The 20,548-nt window shown below is 44.0% G+C and overlaps 1 protein-coding gene and 2 long non-coding RNA genes across 3 annotated transcripts in view; 2 read left to right on the forward strand and 1 right to left on the reverse strand.

Annotated features, from left to right (window-relative positions):
* The window catches only part of LOC141766935 (uncharacterized), a 121,069-nt gene extending 117,088 nt beyond the window's left edge, over positions 1-3,981 (reverse strand). Inside the window, exon 1 of the long non-coding RNA XR_012593711.1 lies at positions 3,967-3,981. This is a non-coding gene — a long non-coding RNA (uncharacterized LOC141766935). The remainder of the gene's footprint in view (positions 1-3,966) is intronic.
* LOC141766937 (uncharacterized) overlaps positions 1-20,548 on the forward strand; it is a 216,260-nt gene that overhangs the window by 121,142 nt on the left and 74,570 nt on the right. The gene's annotated exons all lie outside the window — the stretch shown is intronic.
* Positions 78-18,908, forward strand: has3 (hyaluronan synthase 3). Its single transcript, XM_074634132.1, has 5 exons — positions 78-1,425; positions 12,031-12,124; positions 12,225-12,775; positions 15,977-16,078; positions 16,231-18,908. Exons 2-5 carry the CDS (start codon positions 12,031-12,033, stop codon positions 17,158-17,160), a joined length of 1,677 nt encoding a protein of 558 aa, XP_074490233.1. The 5' UTR covers positions 78-1,425; the 3' UTR covers positions 17,161-18,908.

The raw sequence follows: 20,548 nt of genomic DNA on the forward strand, positions 1-20,548 counted from the left end.
AGCCTACTGATTCTTTTCAATTCTCAACCTTGGCTAGTTGAGTTTTTGTTCAGTAAACTCTGTTAGTGTGTCTCAAAGCCTGTAATATCACCTACAGTAAGTTTGACCCTCTGAGAGAGAGGGAGGAAGTACTGAAGCCATGATGACGTCTATTACCGTAATTACTATATGTCAGCATGTGTCAGTCAGGGAGCCAGAAAGGAGCAGGTAGAGAGGAGTGTGAGAAAGGCCACACATGTAGGGTGGTTGAGTATAACCTTTTTCCTCAAGAGAGTTTGTTTTAGGCAATATGCATTCTCTTACCTAACGTAAATGAAATGTGTTTGAGTGGCGATTCTCAGAGGCGTAGTGCAGTGTGTGTGTGTCAGGCTGCCAGCCCCGCCGTGGAACCTGCAGGACGTCAGCAGCTCAGCCTCAGAGCAGGAGAGGAAAGGGAGGGAGGGTAGATAAATAAGCCCATAAAGGATGCTTTGAGTCAGGCAGAGAGGTGGAGAGGAGAGGGGGCTCCGGTCAAACAGTCCCCAGGCTTGTTGGAGGCTGCATTGCAGAGAGATAGGGAGCTAGCTGGGGTGTCCAGGGAGGGAAGGGGAGGGGGGAGAGGCGAGGTGAAGGAAGGGGGGGTTAAAGGAGACAGAAAGGGAAGCTGTGGAGGAGAAGCTCAGCAGTGTCGCTCTGCCAGCCAGGCGGGACAGTGTGACAGAGGAGGAGAGGAGGAGAGGAGGAGAAGGATTTAGGCTCTGCTGCAAACAGGGGATGCAGAGACGGGTTGATACTGCAGCACAGGACAGAGGGGGTGGGGGGGTGGTGGAGGAAACCTGGGGATGATTCGTTGCAGGGGGAAAAGAAGAATTCAGACTTGAGGACAAGGCCAAGATCAAGCTTCCCACTTTGGCCTGCGATCTTCACCTTCACCTTCACCATCACTGTGGCCCCATGCTAATGATGGACATCAGGAGCCAGGATGGAGAGCACCGGAGGCAGAGACCAGACTAGCTGCTGCCCCCAACCTGTAATCTACAGACCAAAGACTACCCCAGCATCAGCTGCTGGCTGAGCACCTCTGATCACATCTCAGCTGGGGGGCTTCATGCCCTGGGACAGTCCTGGGAGATAGAGGGAGGAGGTGGTGGTGGAGGAGGAGGAGGAGGAGCAGGCAGCGGGGAGGCTGGCTCAGAGAAGTGGTGGAGGGTGGTGGTTTAAGCTGCCTGCTGTATTTTTGGATGTGGGATCTTCTGAATTAAGCGAGCAATGTGGAATAAAGATGTAGTGTGAGCTAGTGGAAGGAGTGGTACAGAACAAGGAGAGCGCTGTGCTGAGGAGAGGAGAGGGCTGGACGTCCCGGCTCAACGGACGAACCGGGTGGACGGAGATCTGGGGAGAGTCCTGAGGGGGAAACAAAGACGGAGGGTCCACTGGATCAGGAAGGTAAGGGTTTTAATCATATGTTTGCACTAAGAGACTATGTCCTTGTGATGTAAATTGCCCCCACTAGGACTGAAAGATAAGACCGTCTTTTGGTGGTCCTCTTCTATGATTTTAGGTTTTATGGTTTAGGATTAAGATCTCATTAGATTCGCTGGGATAATGATTAATAATTCAGGTTTGGCAGGTAGGCTAAAGGTTTGGGAAAAGAGAATGAATGAAAGTACTCAAACATGTTCAAGAGGGACGGAAACTGAATGGAAAGTTTGAACATTAAAGCTTAGTTTAAAAATACAGGACAAAGACTTGAGTGTGTTCTGGCTTGTGTGGTGAATGTGTTTGCAACGTGAGGTAGAGAAAATATTTTTTCTGCCTGACACTGTGAGTGTGTGTGTGTGTGTGTGTGAGTGTGTGTGTGTGTGTGTGTGTGTGTGTGCGTGTGTGTGAGTGAGTCAGTTAGTCACTCAAACAGGACTAAAGACCTGCTGCTCATTTCTGCTTTAATAGCTGGGAAGTTGTAAACTGACTCAGTAATAGCTACATAATAGGTGTGTGTCTGCGTTCCCTGCCTGTGTATGTACATTATCATTGTGTTGTGTTGCCTGCTTGGCATGAACTACACCTCCGTGGAGGCAGACGGTGACCATTGACGCTCAGAGCGGCAGTTTGAAGGCTTCTGCCGTTTCCAAAGAAAACGCTGGCCTGTTTGATTTTCCATGGCATCACTGCCATGCTGGACCTGCCTGGTCTGGCTGCCTTTTACACAAAGCCTGCTGGTATTTGACCGGCTACTTGTGAGACCTCAGGTGAAGGAGATATACTATCCACAGCACACTCTGATCCAGTCAAAAAGGCACAGAAGAAGTGATAACATTCAGTTGATGGGTATCAGATTAAAGGAAGGCTATGTAACGTTTGAAGGAAGAAATATAATATTCTTCGTTTTACAAATGTAAAGTTTAATTCATAACCACTAAAGCACACCCTCGCTCATGTCAACACACTGCTGCTACAGCCTTACTTGGTCTGTTATGTCTGTGGTCATCCTTTAATCACAAGGTTGGCGGTTCGATCCCCTGCTCCTCCTGTCCTCCTCCTGTCTGCATGTTCAAGTGTCCTTGAGCGAGACACAAGTTGCTCCCCGGGCGCTTCACAGCAGCCCTCTGCTCCTAATGCTTAGGATGGGTTAAATGTAGAGGTCAAATTTGATATATGTACCTGTACGTCAGCCCAGTCGGACCGGAGGAAAACAACCAATCAGAGCCGAGCTGGAGTCTGCAGTCTCTGAGCAGCTGTCAATCACTCCAATCAAATGGTCAAACTAGGCAGCGCTGATCAGATATGAATCAATATTCTGTTACTGTAATGCCTATTTCTCTCCTCACATGTTCTCAGAATCATCTTGTAGTGTACTGTTTAGCTGTAAAATGAGAAAGTTTGTGACCCGGCAGCCATGTTGAGATCAGTTGAGGAAATACCAAGCACCGCCCACCAGAATAACACAGCTAATTTCATGGCCAGTAGTTCTGCTCTGGATAAAAGACAGACTGAATGATAGAGGCATCACCATCAATAGAACCTCATTAGAATGCATGTTTGAGATTTCAGGTTTCAAAGGTAGTTAACTCTTAATCACATGTTAACAGATTGTTAGATATGAATGGAGGGCCAGAGGCATTGGCCCATGTCAATAGCAGATAGTATATAATTACTTGGCATACAATTCAGGCATTATTTACTTGTTTGTTTGTTTTGAATGGTGATCCTGTGACAGGATCTTCTTCAGCTCTGGGTACTTTATGAGATTTTACCAGCTACATGACTTCCTTCGTTATGTAATGAGGTGTGTAAAACTTGAGAGATCTCAGTGGAGGCACAGAGAGAGCCCTCTAGTGGCAGATCATCCTGAAATCCTGAAGTTTTTCTATTCCTCATCACTAGCACAAGGTTTCTCCATGTCTCACATCACAACACTCCTCTTCATCTCTTGAGTTTGTTTTTACAGGTTTTCTCCAATGAGAATTATTTTTTTTTTTCTTCAAAACAATGAGCTCAAATCTCTGAACAATTAGTTTGTTGTTCACAACAGATTATAATTTCTCATTCATTCAAGCAAATTGCACGTGTTTTGGCACGTGTGTGCAAAAGAGTGAGTACAATTTGCACAATAACCACCACAGACACATGGCAGCTCATCAGAACTGATAAGCTGATTCTCAGTGAAACTGTCTTCACAACTTCTAAACATCATTTCATCGTTTGAGCATCACATACAAAATAATCCATTCAATCATCAAAATCTGTCAGACTACATGTATATATAAATATAAACACATAAACATGAATATCTATGATATGGTGTTAGGTGTAGTGAGGAAGTACAGGTAGTTGTGTTTTTACTGTGAACTGCAGCAGGTTCTGTTGTTTTTTGGCATGGATTTAATTTTTTGGCAAATTTTCTGCTCACTATATTACTTTTATTATTAAAGCTGAAGTAGGCGAGATTGGAGCAAATATGTTTTAAAAAAGTTATTTTTATAAAACGGTTGCTATATCGTGACATTAGTATATGAAACAGGTAACCTGAAAAAAATCATGTTCCTCTGTTTCCTCCGGTGTCCTCCGGTGTCCTCGGGTGTCCTCCGGTGTCCTCCGGTGCTCCTAACGGCATCTGCAAGATTTCACTTACCGGAGGAAAACAAAGAGTCAGAGCTGATCTGAGGTCTGCTGTCCAGCTGCTGTCTATGAGAGCTGGCTGTCAATCACTTGCGAACTCCGACCAAACGGTCAAACTAGGCAGCGCTGATCAAATATGAATCAATATTCTGTGACTGTAATGTCTATTTCTCTCCTCAGATGTTCTCAGAATCATCTTGTAGTGCACGGTTTAGCTGTAAAATGAGAACGTTTGTGACGCCGCCGCCATTGTAAATCTGGTGAAGTAACGCCAAGTACCGGTCACAGCCAATAGGAACGCTCTCTCTCTCAAATGATCTGTGATTGGTCAAAGTCTCCCGTCACGGACTAGATGTTCTAAAGCCTGAAAACAGAGCCATGAGGAGGAGCAGAAGTCTAGTTTTCTCTCAGAACATTTGAATTATAAATTGCTGAAAGGTTTTTATGGGATTTTTGCCCAATGATGCCAAAAATATACTGCCTACTGCTGCTTTAATATATGGATTTTCTGCTTACAGTAGGCTACATTTAACACATTTCTGCACAAATAAATTTACTATATATAATATGCATATCATGTTTCTGTGTATTACAGTATGGACTTTTCCCAATAAACTTTGACTTACTGTTGAAATGAGAATTTAAAAAGCTCAGTGCGATGAACAACAGAGTTCAGCTACACTACACTGACATTCTCGTACTGTATCCTACAGTAGACAGCTAGCTTCAACCAAAGAGTGGACCAAAACACAAGAAACATTTCCAGGGATGACATGCCGAAAAACATCAAATTATTTTGACCAGTCCGGCTCGCATGATAACAAAACAACTTTTCATTTTGGTGGAGTTGACCAACTGACGGACGACTAATAACATATGAAGTGTTTTGGGGGAGTTACTACCTTTTGCAGACATGCAATAGAGTTGTGATGTCCCATCAAACAGTTGTGACGATTGCACTTACAGTTTAGAGAAAGTTAAGACTGTTTCAAAAAATGAGCCAGAGTGACTGAGAAAAACTGTACCATGTGTTGAGCCTTGCCCAGCTGTGACCTTGACTCATCTCAGTGATGATGTCACGGCTAACATTAGCAAGTGAAGGAAGTGAGGCTGTGAGCTGGCAGGTTAACTGGTGTAATTCATCACTATATATAGTATAATATTCAATATTCAATGTTGTACATCTGGGAGTACTACTTATTTGGTTAATGTGAGTTTTACCTGGAAATAATAATAATAATAATAATAATAATAATAATAATAACTTTATTCATATAGCACCTTTCAAAACTGTTACAAAGTGCATCACAAACAAGGACAAATAGAGCGGGAGCAATCAGATACAAGAACACAGTCAGCAAATAAAAAAAGGAGCAAAGTAACAACTAGAATGGCACTTGGAGAGCGCAGACCTCCCCCTCTCTCCGTTCAGCTTGCGTCATCATCCACGTATATTTTTGTTTTGTTGAGATCAGCTGTACATAGCGGAGCATCGTAAAACACTTCATTCAAACTGGACAGAAACAAAATCAAACTCACCTAAAGCATCGTCGTTACTCTTCCCAACAATCACCAAGTGTGTTTTGGTCCAACTCAACTCTAATTTCACAGAGTTTAATGTGAGAAAACGCTAAATCTACAGGTGTCCCCCCCTCCCTCCATCCCCCGCTCTCTCTGTGTCCCTCTGCAGGCAGAAGAAAAGAGGCTGGGTGACGCGTCATGAACGCATCATCAGTTACACCTCGCATGTCCTAAAGCCTGTGATGTTAATGCACAGGCTGAGTGGAGTTATTAACAAAAATCCGGATCACCACCAAAATCTAATGGATTGTTGATTGTGCCAAACCCCACCCTTCCAAAAAATTTCATTCAAATCCATCACAGACTTTTGGAGTAATCCTGCTAACAGACAAACCATCAAACCAACGCCGGTGAAAACATAACTTCCTTCCTAGGTCTTCGGCTTTGGCGGAGGTAATAATGGATGAAAGTAGAAGAAACAGATAAAATAAGTAACAGAATTGGTAAAAGTGTGTCTTGAGAGATGATTTAAAACGTGAGTGAGTTTTCTAGTCTAAGATCCTCAGATAAGCTGATCCACAGGGTTGGGCTCAGACACACCAAACCCAGCTAGCGGCGATGAAGGCCGACTGTTACGTCACCTCATGCCGCCTTTGTCTTGGCCAACAAGTTGCAGTCTGCGCCTTCGTTCAATGAAATAACCCTCCACCAGCAGGCGCGTTATTCTGTATTCGTTATTCAAAAAGGGAAACAGGAAGACCGAGGACGGCGGATATACAAAGCGGCGTCTGCCGACCATTTTCACACCACTCTCTCTCACCACTTAGCTTCATTCCAGATGTTCATGTTGCTGTGAAGATATCCGTGTGTTGGAATGATCAGATGAGATGAAGATGAACAATGAGAAGAGTCTTCTGTATGTCCTCTTGACTTTATCCTACTTGTTTTCCTCACTTCCGTTTCTTTTCTCGTGCACTGATTGGTCGAAGCTGAACAGCCAATCAGAGTTATTTCTCTCACCGACGGGCGCCGCCAGCGATGCTTTGCTATGATTCACCGTGTCAAAAGCGGCACTTAGGTCAAGCAGAACCAGCACCGAGCATTCATCTGTTGAGTCAGCTGTGTTGCCGTCAGAAACCTGATTGGATTTCTCACAGATATTATTACTACGTAAGACTTCCGATACTTGATTTGAGACAATCTTCTCCGGGATTTTAGATAAAAAGGGAAGCTTAGAAATGTGTCTGTAGTTGCTATGGACAGAGGGATCAGAAGCAGGTTTTCTGAGAAGTGGCTGGACACTAACAGTCTTCAAAAAGTCGAGAACACATCCTGTGGACAAAGACCTGTCGATGATTGAAAGAAGGCAAGGGACTACACCATCTAAACCTTTAATAAGATACTTGCTGGGTATTACGTCCAACGGACTTGATGATGGTGTCATGTGTGAGATGGTTGATTAGCTTTGGAATGACTCTTCTTACCTGCATCTTTACTTGACGTTTTAATTTTGGAATGATCTGAGTCCTGTATCATTGGTAGCTCTGGACAGCTTTTCTAGCAAACATGGATCCTAATCTGGATCTGGACGTAGACTTGGACCACATGTATACAGATGATAGAATGTTAGCAGTATCACTACGGAATCACAGCTTCAGGTTTTACATACTACGAGTTCTGCAAGTCAGATCTATCATTTATACCACATTTACTTCAGAAATGTGAAGTTTTTCCAGAGGGACTGAATTCAAATTGAAGATTATAAAGGGATGGTTTATTTTTTTTTACCTTTCATCTTTCATAATTTTGATGTTGTGACAATTCATGGGATTTGGTTTCTGTGGAGTTGTGTTCAAACTTGGCCTTAGATGTTGATGTCACTACTTTTAGTCTTTTAGTTCTGAACTCAGACAGGTATCCTTTCTGCCTCTCAGCAGCATCATCTACCATTTATTAAATTCTGCTTCATTGTGCTGCTCCGAGGAAATGAATTCAGACATCTTAGAAATGATAAACCTTTAATTTAGCTCACTTTTATTGGACTGTGAAGGTGTTTGAACATCCTACATTCATCCCATAAAACACTTCGTCGTTACAGTCAGGAGAGCACGACAGATGAAGCCTCTGGGTTAATTGCACCTGTCCCCCCCAACCCCTTGTCCCCTGACTAATCCCAGCTCCCGGCCTGTCAACAACCCCCTCTGGTGACTCTGGTCCTCCAATCAAACAGTCCACATGTTACTGCCTGCTTGTTATCTGGCCTGTGGCCCCGGGACGTTAAGATCACCTGCTGGTAGAATCCACCATATCAGCATTCCTTCTACCAAAGAAATAGTCCCTGCTGTTGACAGAGTGTTGTGTTGATTATTCAAAATAACAGGGACACTGTTTCTGAAATAAGATTTTGCTTTAAATGTTAAATTGCTACATAATTGAAATCCCATTCACCTTCAATGTATTGAGGTGGAAGCAGAGATCCCAGAGACAGATGTTTACAGAAAGGCCTAATTTAATTTGATTAATATTGTAATTTGGGTAAACCAACTTTGTAAGATTGCACTAAACCTCTTGAACATGCAGGGTTTACATTTTACTTTATGGGTTGGCTGTTTTCATCATTTTGACTGACGCTCTTATCCAGAACAATACTGCAACAAGAGAATTAATACAATACCAAGTAGGGATGCACTGATCCCACTTTTTCAGTCCCGATACCGATAGCGTTACCTGGGCTTTACCGAGTACCAATCGGTTACGTAAGGGATAATGTACAGCGAGCCGGTCATTGTTGTGAAAGACTCCCCGAGAGGGCGATGCTGCGTGGAGGGGTCTCTCATCACCCTGAAGGGGATTCTTTCACAACAATGACCCGCTAGCTCTACATTATCCCGCTTATTACATGGCTACTTACTGAAGAAATAAATAATTTGACCCAAAAACGGTCCTCCAGAGTCTGACATCAGAGCTGAGCCCATAGCAACGGTCTGTTATACATAGCAACGGTCTGTTATGGATAGCAACGGTCTGTTATACATAGCAACGGTCTGTTATACATTGCAACGGTCTGTTATACATAGCAACGGTCTGCTATACATAGCAACGATCTGTTATACATAGCAACGGTCTGCTATACATAGCAACGGTCTGTTATACATAGCAACGATCTGCTATACATAGCAACGGTCTGCTATACATAGCAACGGTCTGTTATACATAGCAACGATCTGCTATACATAGCAACGGTCTGCTATACATAGCAATGGTCTGTTATACATTGCAACGGTCTGTTATCAAGTCAAGTCAATTTTATTTGTATAGCCCAAAATCACGAATCACAAATTTGCCTCAGAGGGGGCTTTACAATCTGTACAGGATACGAAGCCCTCTGTCCTTTACAGTATGACCCTCTCATCGGATCAGAAAAAACGTAACCAAAAACCCCTTTTAAAACTGAAAAAAATGTTAGAAACCTCAGGAAGAACAACAGAGGTTGTGTACAGAGTAACAACATCATGAAAATACAACATAGACAATCCATATGACAAAAAATAATACATATAATGTGAACATACAGTGAGAAGGTGGATCCAGGAGGATGTTAAGCAGCTTCCAGGCGTCGCCAAACAGATAGAGTCAGAGCAACACGACCTCCTCTCCACGCCAAACTGATAGAGCCAGAGCAACACAACCTCCTCTCCACGCCAAACAGATAGAGTCAGAGCAACACGACCTCCTCTCCACGCCAAACAGATAGAGCCAGAGCAACACGACGTCCTCTCCACGCCAACCAGGTATAGCCAGAGCAACACGACCTCCTCTCCACGCCAACCAGATAGAGCCAGAACACGACCTCCTCTCCACGCCAAACAGATAGAGCCAGAACAACACGACCTCCTCTCCACGCCAAACAGATAGGGCCAGAGCAACACAACCTCCTCTCCACGCCAAACAGATAGAGCCAGAACAACAAGACCTCCTCCCCACCAACACAGATAGAGACAGAGCAACACGACCTCTTCTCGACGCCAAACCGGTAGAGCCCTCTCCACCCTCTCCACCATGGAACCTAAAGAGAGGACCATATTTTTGTCTTTAATTCACAGTTGCTTAGTAATGTAAACGTATGTTACTCATGGCAACATGTTATACATAGCAACGGTCAGAACGCCGTGATTGACCAATCAGAATCGAGTATTCAACGCAGCCGCGTAATGCCAGTGTTTAATTAATAAGCTGTATGCTTGTGGAAGTGACTGGGATCATTCTGTTATGTGTAAGACAACATCAGGCTGGACTTAAACCGCTTAAATCGCTTTCCTAACTTTGTAAAACAAAATGTAATGAATAAATATATAGATATCATGACATAAATTTACTGAATTGTTATTTATTATTAAAATAATAAATCATACAGCAACAACTTGGCAACATTTTTTTCAAGATTAACAGGAATTACAAATCAAGTGTAAACCTTTTAAATGCAGCAACAAATTGGTCAAAACTTAAACAGGAATTGAAATATATAATGTATATAGTATATAAACATAGAATTATATTTAATAGATCGGCCCCATTGACCGATATCCGATCCTGCTATTTGAGTCGGTATTGGCCTGATATCCGATCCAGTAATGGTACTAGTGCATCCCTGATACCAACATCACCAGAATAATCAGAACCCAGATAAGAAATGCAGAAGAAAATTGAGATTTTTGAGAAATTAAGGCTGAAAGTTTTGAGATGATTCTAAAGAACCTCTGAATGACAGTGATGACACATGAAAACGATGCTTGAAGAGGAGAATCTTTTGTATGTCTTCCAAAACCTCTATTTACAAAATCCCCTTTCTGTCAGTACCTGAATACCACATGGACTGTTTCTCCTGGATCTCCCATGCAGAGCGTAAATCTGTGAAGCAAGTGTGACTCAGTGCCAGGATGTAAATCTATACATCCACTCAGAGAGGAGGATAAATCTGTCTGTGCCAGTATGTCCCACAGAGCTGAATGTATAATATAATATGAATATCTGTCTGTCTCTCCTGCGCTGGCCTGGCCAGGTGGGGTGGGGGTGGAGGGTGGAGGGTGAGGGGGTGGCAGGAGGTAATTTCCTGAATGAAAGGACAGAATTGTTCCTCCATTTCAACCGGTCCCAAGCACTGGCCAAACCCCGGCTGGCCTTTAATTAGAACTATTAACCCAGACAGAGGAAAGAAGGGAGCGCCAGAGGGGCTGATGGGAGGAGGGGCGAGGAGGGAAAGGAGGGAGGGAGGAAGATGAAGGAGGGGAGAAGAGATGGACAGGTGGTGTTGAACTCCAAGTTCTTTCACTTACAATGACTGAATGTCCACCAGATCTGAGCCAGATATTCTTTGACAAGCTATTATTCTGTGCCAACAGTCTCACGGCAGTTGGTGAAATAGTCCCTGTTATTTTGGATAATCAACACAACACTCCTATTGAGAGCCATTCCCCAATATCAAAATGAAGATATGACACGATAAGCTATAAGTCACGTCATAACTTTCAAACTCAGCATGTCTCTTATAACTATATCTTCAGACAATTTCAACTTCCATCCAAAAGTGAGCAGACGTAATGTCAAAACAACAGACAATATCTTTACAAAGCATCTCTATAGCTCCGTATCTATATCATTAATTAGGATAGGGCACATGTCTGTGGAGCCGGGAATAAAGACACAGTTAGCTAGCGTTAGCTAACTAGCGTATAGTCATGCACTCTGACCCTATGATGACACACGTTGAGTAACAGCCCCCTCATTTGCATAATGAGGCAGAAATGCATAAAGAAATGTATAAATAAATAAGTTTGGGGAAATAAATAAGGGGTGAAATGCAAATCTGCCCCTGGTGTATTTTCCTATGAACCAGAGAGTATTCCACCGGTGTTTCTGACCACGCGTAGCTGCGACTTGGGTGTGTGATGCAACTATGTCATGGCAGGTGTATTGCTCAGGACCCAAGAAAAGGCAGTGTTGAGTGTGAAGTTGTTTGTATGGGCGGTTCTCAAGAACGCTGCAAGCAGCATCATCACAGGCCCAGCCTTTGGCCCGTTCTGAACAGGCCCATTCTGAACAGGCCCATTCTGAACAGGCCCGTTCTGAACAGGCACTGCACTAGTTGCTATAAATGTCTTATAGTGAAAGCCAATTCAAACACAGTTTACCCACTTGCAGTTTAATTTTTCTCTTTCCCTGCCTACCTCGTGTCTTTTCCCTCTCCCTTCACTTTCACCCTTTCTATGACATAAACTCTTTGACCTCCTTCTCATTTCCCCTCTCTCGCTCTATTCCTACATCATCTTTGCTCCACAAATCCCTCAACCTGTCCCGGAACATGTGTCCTCTTATTTTCTGATCCTCACCTTCACTATTCTCCTCCACCTCCAGATGCCCTCTCGCTGCAGGAATGCGCTGAACATCGTGATCACCACCCTTTTTGCTGCGGTGGTCCTCTTCACCATCCTGCTGGCCTATGTCACAGGTTAACATGTGAATTTCAATGATATACACATTGAGAAACATGTCATGTGTTTTTTTTTTTTTTTCTAACTTTGTCTTTGCTGTGTTTCTTCATTAATAAGGCTACCAGTTCATCCACACTGAGCAGCACCACCTCTCCTTCGGCCTCTATGGTGCCTTCCTCTCCCTCCATCTCCTCCTCCAGAGCCTCTTCGCCTTCCTGGAGCATCGGCAGATGAGGAGCCCCGCCCGGCCACAGCACCTCCGTCGCTCTGTGGCTCTCTGCATTGCCGCCTACCAGGAGGACCCAGACTACCTGAGGAAGTGCCTGCGCAGTGTCCGCCGAATCTCCTTCCCTGGCCTGAAGGTGGTGCTGGTGGTGGACGGGAACCGGCCCGAGGACCGCTACATGATTGACATTTTCCAGGAGGTGATGGGCGGCGCTGACCAGGCTGGCAGCATGGTGTGGAAGGGAAACTACCACAGTGATGGGAGCGGAGGAGTTGGAGTCAGAGATGGAGGGCGGAGCACAGTGCACATGGAGGAGGCAGCACGAGTGGCTCGGCTGGTCAGAGGCTGCCGCTACTCCTGTGTCATGCAGGAGTGGGGAGGGAAAAGAGAGGTGATGTACACTGCCTTTAAAGCACTGGGGGACAGTGTGGATTATGTGCAGGTAAGGGCCACAGACACAGAAAATAGTATGCATTGTTGGGGACGCAGATAGGATCTGGTCTAGTTATTAGAAAATACTAAAGATAATTATCAATATTTAATAAAATTAATATTAATAAATTATCAATATATATTAATGCTAACAAGGGCACCAAATTATATTGGTACATAAGCTAAAAAGACTTTACAATGGCTATCAAAAGTAAAATAATAATTATCAAAATAATTATTAATTATATTGAATAATATGATTTAACTTATATTAAATCATCCTCGGGGCACCACTCTTTGAATCAAAGAGAAAATGATAGCACATGAATGTACTCTCATAGATAAGTCTCATTAAATCTACTAAACTATCAATTTGGAACTTTGATTAATAATTAAATGAATAACTATAACCAAAATAGATGGTAAAGGTTGCAGGATATTGGAGTTCTTGACATAGCAGAGGTTGGCATTATTCTCTCTCTTACAATATTAAACAGACCAGTATGTATAATCCACAAACATTTATTTACAAGATAATAAAGGTGTAAAACAAAATATTAATATAACTAAATAACTAAACTAAACAAACATAACACAGTGTGTGAGCATGTGTGTGTGTGTGTGTGTGTGTGTGTGTGTGTGTGTGTGTGTGAGAGAGAGAGGGGGAGAGAGAGAAACAAAGTCAAGATGGCTGGCTACTTGTCTCAAGATGTCTGCATGTGCCTACAGACAATATGGCGAGCACTGTAAAACTACAAAGATGGCTGGATCAAAGATGGCCGCCAACAGGTTACCACATGGCCTCTTTGTTCTTCGGAGCACATGTGCTCAGGAAGGAAAGAGAGGGGGGGGGGTGGGGGGGGGGGGTGATGTGGGGTTTGAGATTATCTGAATGTGTATGTTTATGTTTATGTTTAAAACTAATTCACAGTTTCTGTATGTGATCTTAATGTGTGTTAGATATGCAGTGGGTTAGAAAAGATGGTTAGTTTGCATGCAAGACCTTGTCTATGTGAAGCATAAACTAAACACATCAGATGTGGCGAAGCCAGCTACCCAAATATCTTAACTACAAATAATATCACAACAATTAAACTCAATGAATAACATTAAACATATCAATACAGGTACATTCCAGAAATCAAAGTTGAACATGCTCAGCCGTGTGCAAATGCTAATGCTAAGGTAAGCCCAGTACGTTACCAATCCATGGAAGAAAAGGTTGCAATTCCAAGTTGGAGGAGTTGGAGAAAGCAGGCTGGAGAAAGTGGTTCCAGGGTCAAAGTCTTTGTCCTTGTTTGTTGTTATTAAATCCAGTTGTGCAGTTTGGAGGGAAACTGGTCCAGTCTTGTTTCTACAGCTTGGTGCTAACTTCCTAGTGCTTGTTGCTTGAAGTTAGCTGGTCAAAAAGGCAGGTACTTGCATCTTCTGCCTTAGAAGTTCCTTGTGTTTATGTCTGTTTTCTAACAAGACATATCCAGAGCAGAGCTACTGTTGCAGCTTCTGGTCTGTAGGGAGAGCTTAGATAAGGCGAGCAGCAGCTCACCTCCAGCAGGGCAAAAGGGGAAGAAGAAAGAAAAAAAAAGAGAACAAAGGAGTGTCCTTTCGTTTTGTCCTGGGTGAATTTCACAAGTATGTGTGAATGAGTCATCAAGCACAGTAGCTAATGGCTACTGAGCTGAGTCCATGGATCAAGGATCATGTGACTGAGTTCATGTGGTCTCTTGCCACCTGTCACATTGGTGGGTCCCACAGCATGTACTTCTGTATTGATTGGGACCATGTCAAAAACATTTTAGATGTAAGAGCTGAAGTTCATGTAAGAAAAAAGTTTAAAGGTCCAGTGTGGAGGATCTGGCGGTATCTAGCGGTGAGGTGAGGAGATTGCAACCAACTGAAGCCTCTTGTGTGTGCCAAGCGTGTTGGAGAGCTACGCTGGCCGACGCGAAAACGCAAATGGCCCTCTCTAGAGCATTTGTTGTAAGAATAACGTAGGCCATTCGGAGCAGAGCCAGTGGTTAGAGTGTGTGTGTATCAGAGAAGTGAGTGCTGAAGCAAGAGAGAGAGAGAGTGGCCCTGTTCATTCCTATGAAAGTTGCTCAGTGGAGCATGAAGCCAAAATGGCTCGACTTCCGACTGGAAAGGTACCCGGATCTTCCGGCGATCTTCCGTATCCATTGGGCCCATAGAGCAGGCGCGGTAGCGTCCGCTCGGTCACATGACTCGCGGTCACATGACTCGCGGTCACATGACTTGGTCACGGGGTCAAAGCCGTCACGCTGTCGTCACAGTTTGCCAACTCCTCCTCCCTGCCCTTGCTCCAGCCTCGGTCTGGGTCTCATTCACATGAACGGAGGAAGGAAATAACTCTGGATTCAGCTATTAGTGCATTTTTAGGACCTAATGATTTAAATAAGGACTCCGGCTGCGGGCGGAGAGAACAGGAAGACTCGCTGCAGAGCCCCGCTGCCTCAGCCTGCGCTGAGGCAAGAAAAGCCAACACTAGGATCAGACCTAAATCATGTTCATGGAGAGACCTTCGTCTGGTCAGCTAACATTACTGCCAAGCAGCTGAAATATAGAGTGATATTGTGGTTTTAGCTGACGTGTGTCGCCTCACTGTTTTTAGTGATGCTCGTTCAGGTATATTTAGAGCGAGCAAGCGCGAGCCCGATGCTGACTTTCGTTGAATTCACGGCCACAGGTGTCGCTGTTAACAAGCATTTCTGAAAGTTACAATGCGTTGAATATTGTTTTAAGAACCAATTTTTAAGGCAAATTCTAATCCTAAATGTATTCAAACAGGCAATGAAAATCTTAAAACTATATTTTAAACTGTCTCACCTAAAACCCATTGAGCATGCAATAGCCACCCAAGTCAACTGAAAATCAACATTGGACTTAACTTATTTACTGATTTGTAATTCAAATCGATTGACCTATGTTGGACAACCAACTCATTCTTCATAGCCAGCTGTTGCATGCCATCTGTGCCCTTGCTGTGGGTCAAAGGTCATGTCCACAGCTGACCCAGTTCTGTGCAGTGAGAATGAACCAGCTGGGATCTCTGTTAGCAGCCTCTCATTTCTCTCATGGATTTTATTCTTCAGTGTTCCGCAACACACGCAGCCTTAATTTGACCAATGGATGTATATTTTTGAGTCTGTGTGTGACTTATTGTACCTTCTGTGTTTGTCGTGTCCTTTTTCAGGTGTGTGACTCCGACACAGTTCTAGACCCAGCATGTACCATAGAAATGCTGAAGATCCTTGAGGAAGATCCAATGGTGGGAGGGGTCGGTGGAGACGTGCAGGTAAAACACAATACTGAAGACCCAAGTCAACTTAGAAACTCTTGGGCCACCAAGGGAGGTGACTGAAAGCTCACTGCAATACGCCATGAAATTACATTTTCCTTTTTTCTTCCTTTGTTGACTTTTTCTGACAAATTTTCTCTGTCCTCCAGATCCTTAACAAGTATGACTCATGGATCTCCTTCCTCAGCAGCGTGCGCTACTGGATGGCCTTCAACATTGAGCGGGCCTGCCAGTCCTACTTTGGATGCGTCCAGTGTATCAGCGGCCCTCTGGGGATGTATAGGAACTGTTTGCTCCAGCGCTTCCTGGAGCCCTGGTACCACCAGACCTTCCTAGGCTCGAAGTGCAGCTTCGGTGATGACCGCCACCTCACCAATCGGGTGCTCAGCTTTGGCTACAAGACAAAATTCACGGCGCGATCGCAGTGCCAGACGGAGACACCAACCCAGTACCTGCGTTGGCTCAACCAGCAGACTCGATGGAGCAAGTCTTACTTCCGCGAGTGGCTCTACAATGCCCTGTGGTTCCACAAGCACAGCCTCTGGATGACCTATGAGTCCGTGGTTACCGGCTTCTTCCCTTTCTTCTTGGTTGCCACGGTCATCCATCTCTTCTACCGTGGAAGGCTGTGGAACATCCTGCTCTTCTTATTAACGGTCCAACTGGTTGGGATGGTGAAGGCCACCTATGCATGTTTCCTGCGTGGCAGCCTGGTCATGATCTTCATGTCACTCTACTCTCTGCTCTACATGTCCAGCTTGCTTCCTGCCAAAATATTTGCCCTGCTCACCATCAACAAGGCTGGATGGGGCACTTCAGGCCGCAGGAAGATTGTGGTCAACTTCATCGGCGCTGTGCCTGTCACAGTGTGGGCTTTGGTGCTGCTCGGAGGTGTGGCATATACAATCTACTGTGAAACACAGGAGCCATTTAGTGAGACAGAGAAAGCCTTGTTGATAGCAGGGACGATACTCTACGCCTGCTACTGGCTCATTCTGCTGGTGCTCTACCTGGCAATCGTAGCCAAACGGTGTAACAAGAGGGAAGAGCAGTATCACCTGCCATATGCGGAGGCATAAACCTGCTACCAGAGAGGCTGGTAGGACATTCACACCGAGTTTCACTGCAGTATGACTCTAGCAATGTCTCTGAACCTGTGAACTGCTCAAGTGATGAGTTGTGAACCACAAACACACTCATCATTGGTGCTAAAAAGGTGTGAATCTGAAATCTGAGCAGCAGGAATCTAAACCAGTTGGGTAGCCTCAGAGATGACTGGATCCACAGAGCTCTCCCATTTACATCATGCTCAATGGTGCTTCACATTGGAAAACCAAACCAAGCAGAACTGATCCAGTTTATAAAGTGTTCATGCACTTGTAATAATGACATGCTCAGAAGAACATTAGGTAGTTTATGGGTACAGGTTAGCTGTAAACTCTGACAACATGGTGCAGTACGGTGCTTGAAATGAATATGCAGCAGGAAAAGGGATAAAATGAGACATAAAGGTCTTACTTAGTGGTTGGTCAGTTTTTCGTGTGCCTCATTTTGATAAAGATGAGACGGGATAAAATGTGACAGAACTGAGCTTCTATAATAAACAACAATAGATATAATAGAAAGGCAACTTTCTCAAGTCCAAGCACCTCTATTTCAGATAAGAAGAGGGAACCTCAGATCATCATCATAACCTTCATTTAACTAGGAAGTCACATTGAGATTAAGGTCCAGACACAACAACCCGACATTAAAGAACTAGTGGTCATGAAGGCCGATTGTTGCGTCGCCTCGAGGTTGCACTTGAACACACCGCAAAGGCTACATCTGACGGACAGTTAGCAGGTACGTTTTATAGCTGCGTGTTATGAAATAACTCTCCCTACCAGCAGGCGGTATTCATCACCGGAACCAGAAGACCGAGGACTGGGGATATACAAGCCGTTGTTATGATACGTACATTAAATTAACCACCAATCAGAGTGAGTTCTCTCACCAACGAGCTCTGCTGCTGATTCAACATGCTGAATGGGGACACATCGTAAAAACTAGGCCGACAGACGGCCGCCAACAACCCCAAACCGTCGACTTCATGTGTCAGACCCTTAAAACCTCAAAATAGATTTAGACATTGGAGTGTATCTGAAAGGTGTCCAGACAGAAGTACTTTTTAGAAGCGGTTCAATTGCCTACAGAGTCAATTGAAAGAACTGACTGGGCATGATAGATGCAAATTTGCTCTGGGGGGCTAAAATTGAGAAAAAGCTGGTGAAAGTTGAAAATGGGTCAACTTGAGTCTCAAAATGTGCGTTGAACTCTGCGCTTTATCAATCTACTTTATAAAAGTACCGAGATGGGAGAAAAAGGGAGTGACTGAAGGAAAATAACAGAAAGAACTTGGTGAGTTTAGTGAGATTAGTCAGAGGTGACACACACACACACACACACACACACACACACACACACACACACACACACACTGTTTGTGCATGTTGAGTTCCTAGCCAGCTACAGCTAATCGTCTGTATGGATGGTACATTGACTGTGAACAATAAACATGGACTGTTTTGGCAGTTTTAGCAGGAAAAGTCATGTGGAAATTCAGTTTGTTTTCTGTCTCAACCAGGGGTGGAACGGTTCACAAAATCCATGGTTGGGTTCATATCACGGTTTTGGGGTCACGGTTTTCGGTTCGGTTCGGTACATTTATGTTAGAGCGAGGAGGTCATGTTCTGATTTCAACATGCTTTTCATTTATTTGGCAAAAATAAGTTAACAAATGTTTGCCTTAACAAAAGTATGTCTTCCATAAGGAACATAAACACTTCTTCATTGTCAAATCTTAATTGAAAGAATAGGTCTTCTACAGTAATTAGTGCAGACAAAAAATGCAGCTTTGTTATTTTCATATAAATATGATGTAATTATAAACTAAGGCCATACATTGAAGCATAAGATCAACCAGAACTACTAAAAAACATAGCTTTTTATCTCCCACTCATTCAACAGTGGCTCATTGGCCATAATTCTTACTATAACAGTTAAGATACTCAAATACTGACATATTGTCAATAAAAAAAATAAATAACAAAAATAAAATCACAAATGTTTGTAATGTAATGTTCCATCTTAAGGCTGTTGGTAAATCCTCAACTGCTGTTTATGCGAGTTTATACAGGGCCGGCACAACAGACTAACATTCACACGTGAAGGCTCACGCTCTTTGACCATCTGCTTTAATTCTGTATTGTTTATGATGGAGTATGGTCGTATATGCAGCGATAAACACTCTTATAGCATTAGATATTACATTAGCACGGTGTGAATCTGCAGTGGGAGGCTGTCTGAACGCTGCGGGGGAACGGACTCTCCGTCCTGTCTGCTTTTGTTTCGCTCCGCTGATCGACACATTCGGGTGATGCCGTCGTAATTAAATGTTTCAAGTGTCCACATATAAATCCGACTTCAGTTGAGCAGTGTCGGTGTACAGTTTGAGACCAATCGTTGTCAGTTTAGCTCGACTATCGTGAGCTACTGGGCACTACAGCGCTGCTACCATTCCTTGTGTGCTGCCAAAACTTTCTGGGTAAAACTCACGCTCCAGAGTTTCTGCTCCGTGCATGCGAGTAGTAGACATAAACAGCTGTTTGGGTAACAGCGAACCGTAAGGATGTCGCGGACCGAACCGAACGTCCTGTACCGAACGGTTCGGGTCAAATACACGAACCGTTCCACCCCTGGTCTCAACACACCATAAAACATGTTAGGATTTTTACGAGTCGATCTTAGAACAATACTCACATGCCATGTACTGTCGAAGAGTTGGTGGTTGCTGTAATCATTCCTCTCCATACTGGCCGTGAAGGGATATCTTTTTAAAGACTTATCTTTTTAAATCCTACTCAGCAGCAAAAGTAATGCATTACATTACTGGTTACAGTACTTTTGTTACTCAGCCCAGCTCAGTCAAACATGCCTTTAAACGAATCTAAATCCTTTAAACCCACACTTTGCATCTTATGTATTTAAAAGAAAGTGAGACATTGTGGTTTGACAAGCAGCCCTACGATTTGAAGGGATTTACTGACCATCCGGCAGCCAGCTTAGTCTCCGTGACTGTTTGCAGCTTCCCAACCTCAGCTGTGCGGTTCTCACACCCTCCAACTTTATGTGTGCTTCCAGAATGTAGGCCTGCCTACGTTACCTCTACCTACCCAGCCCGTTCTCGTTGCCAGGGCGTTAAATAGGCTGTGTGTCATGGCCATCGTGTTCAGTACCGCCGCACACGGCACCCTTTAGCGTTGGTATGAAACGCACCGGGCGTTCCATTAACTGTAATGTAAACCCATCCGCAGCAACAGTTAACGCTCCGAGAAAGTGCGCCGGGAATGTGGTGATGAGGTTTAAAGAGCGGAAGAGACACACCAGATGGGAGGAAGGGGAAGTGGTGGGTCCGACAAACACAAG

This window comes from Sebastes fasciatus, chromosome 4, assembly GCF_043250625.1.
Source record: "Sebastes fasciatus isolate fSebFas1 chromosome 4, fSebFas1.pri, whole genome shotgun sequence".
Taxonomy (NCBI): Eukaryota; Metazoa; Chordata; class Actinopteri; order Perciformes; family Sebastidae; genus Sebastes; species Sebastes fasciatus.

Excerpts from the sequence above, each read along its gene's own strand:
- has3 (XM_074634132.1), top strand. The coding sequence starts at position 12,031 with ATGCCCTCTCGCTGCAGGAATGCGCTGAACATCGTGATCACCACCCTT. Across the intron at positions 12,125-12,224 it reads CCTGCTGGCCTATGTCACAG|GCTACCAGTTCATCCACACT; the intron begins GTTAACATGTGA and ends TTCATTAATAAG. Across the intron at positions 16,079-16,230 it reads GGGTCGGTGGAGACGTGCAG|ATCCTTAACAAGTATGACTC; the intron begins GTAAAACACAAT and ends TCTGTCCTCCAG.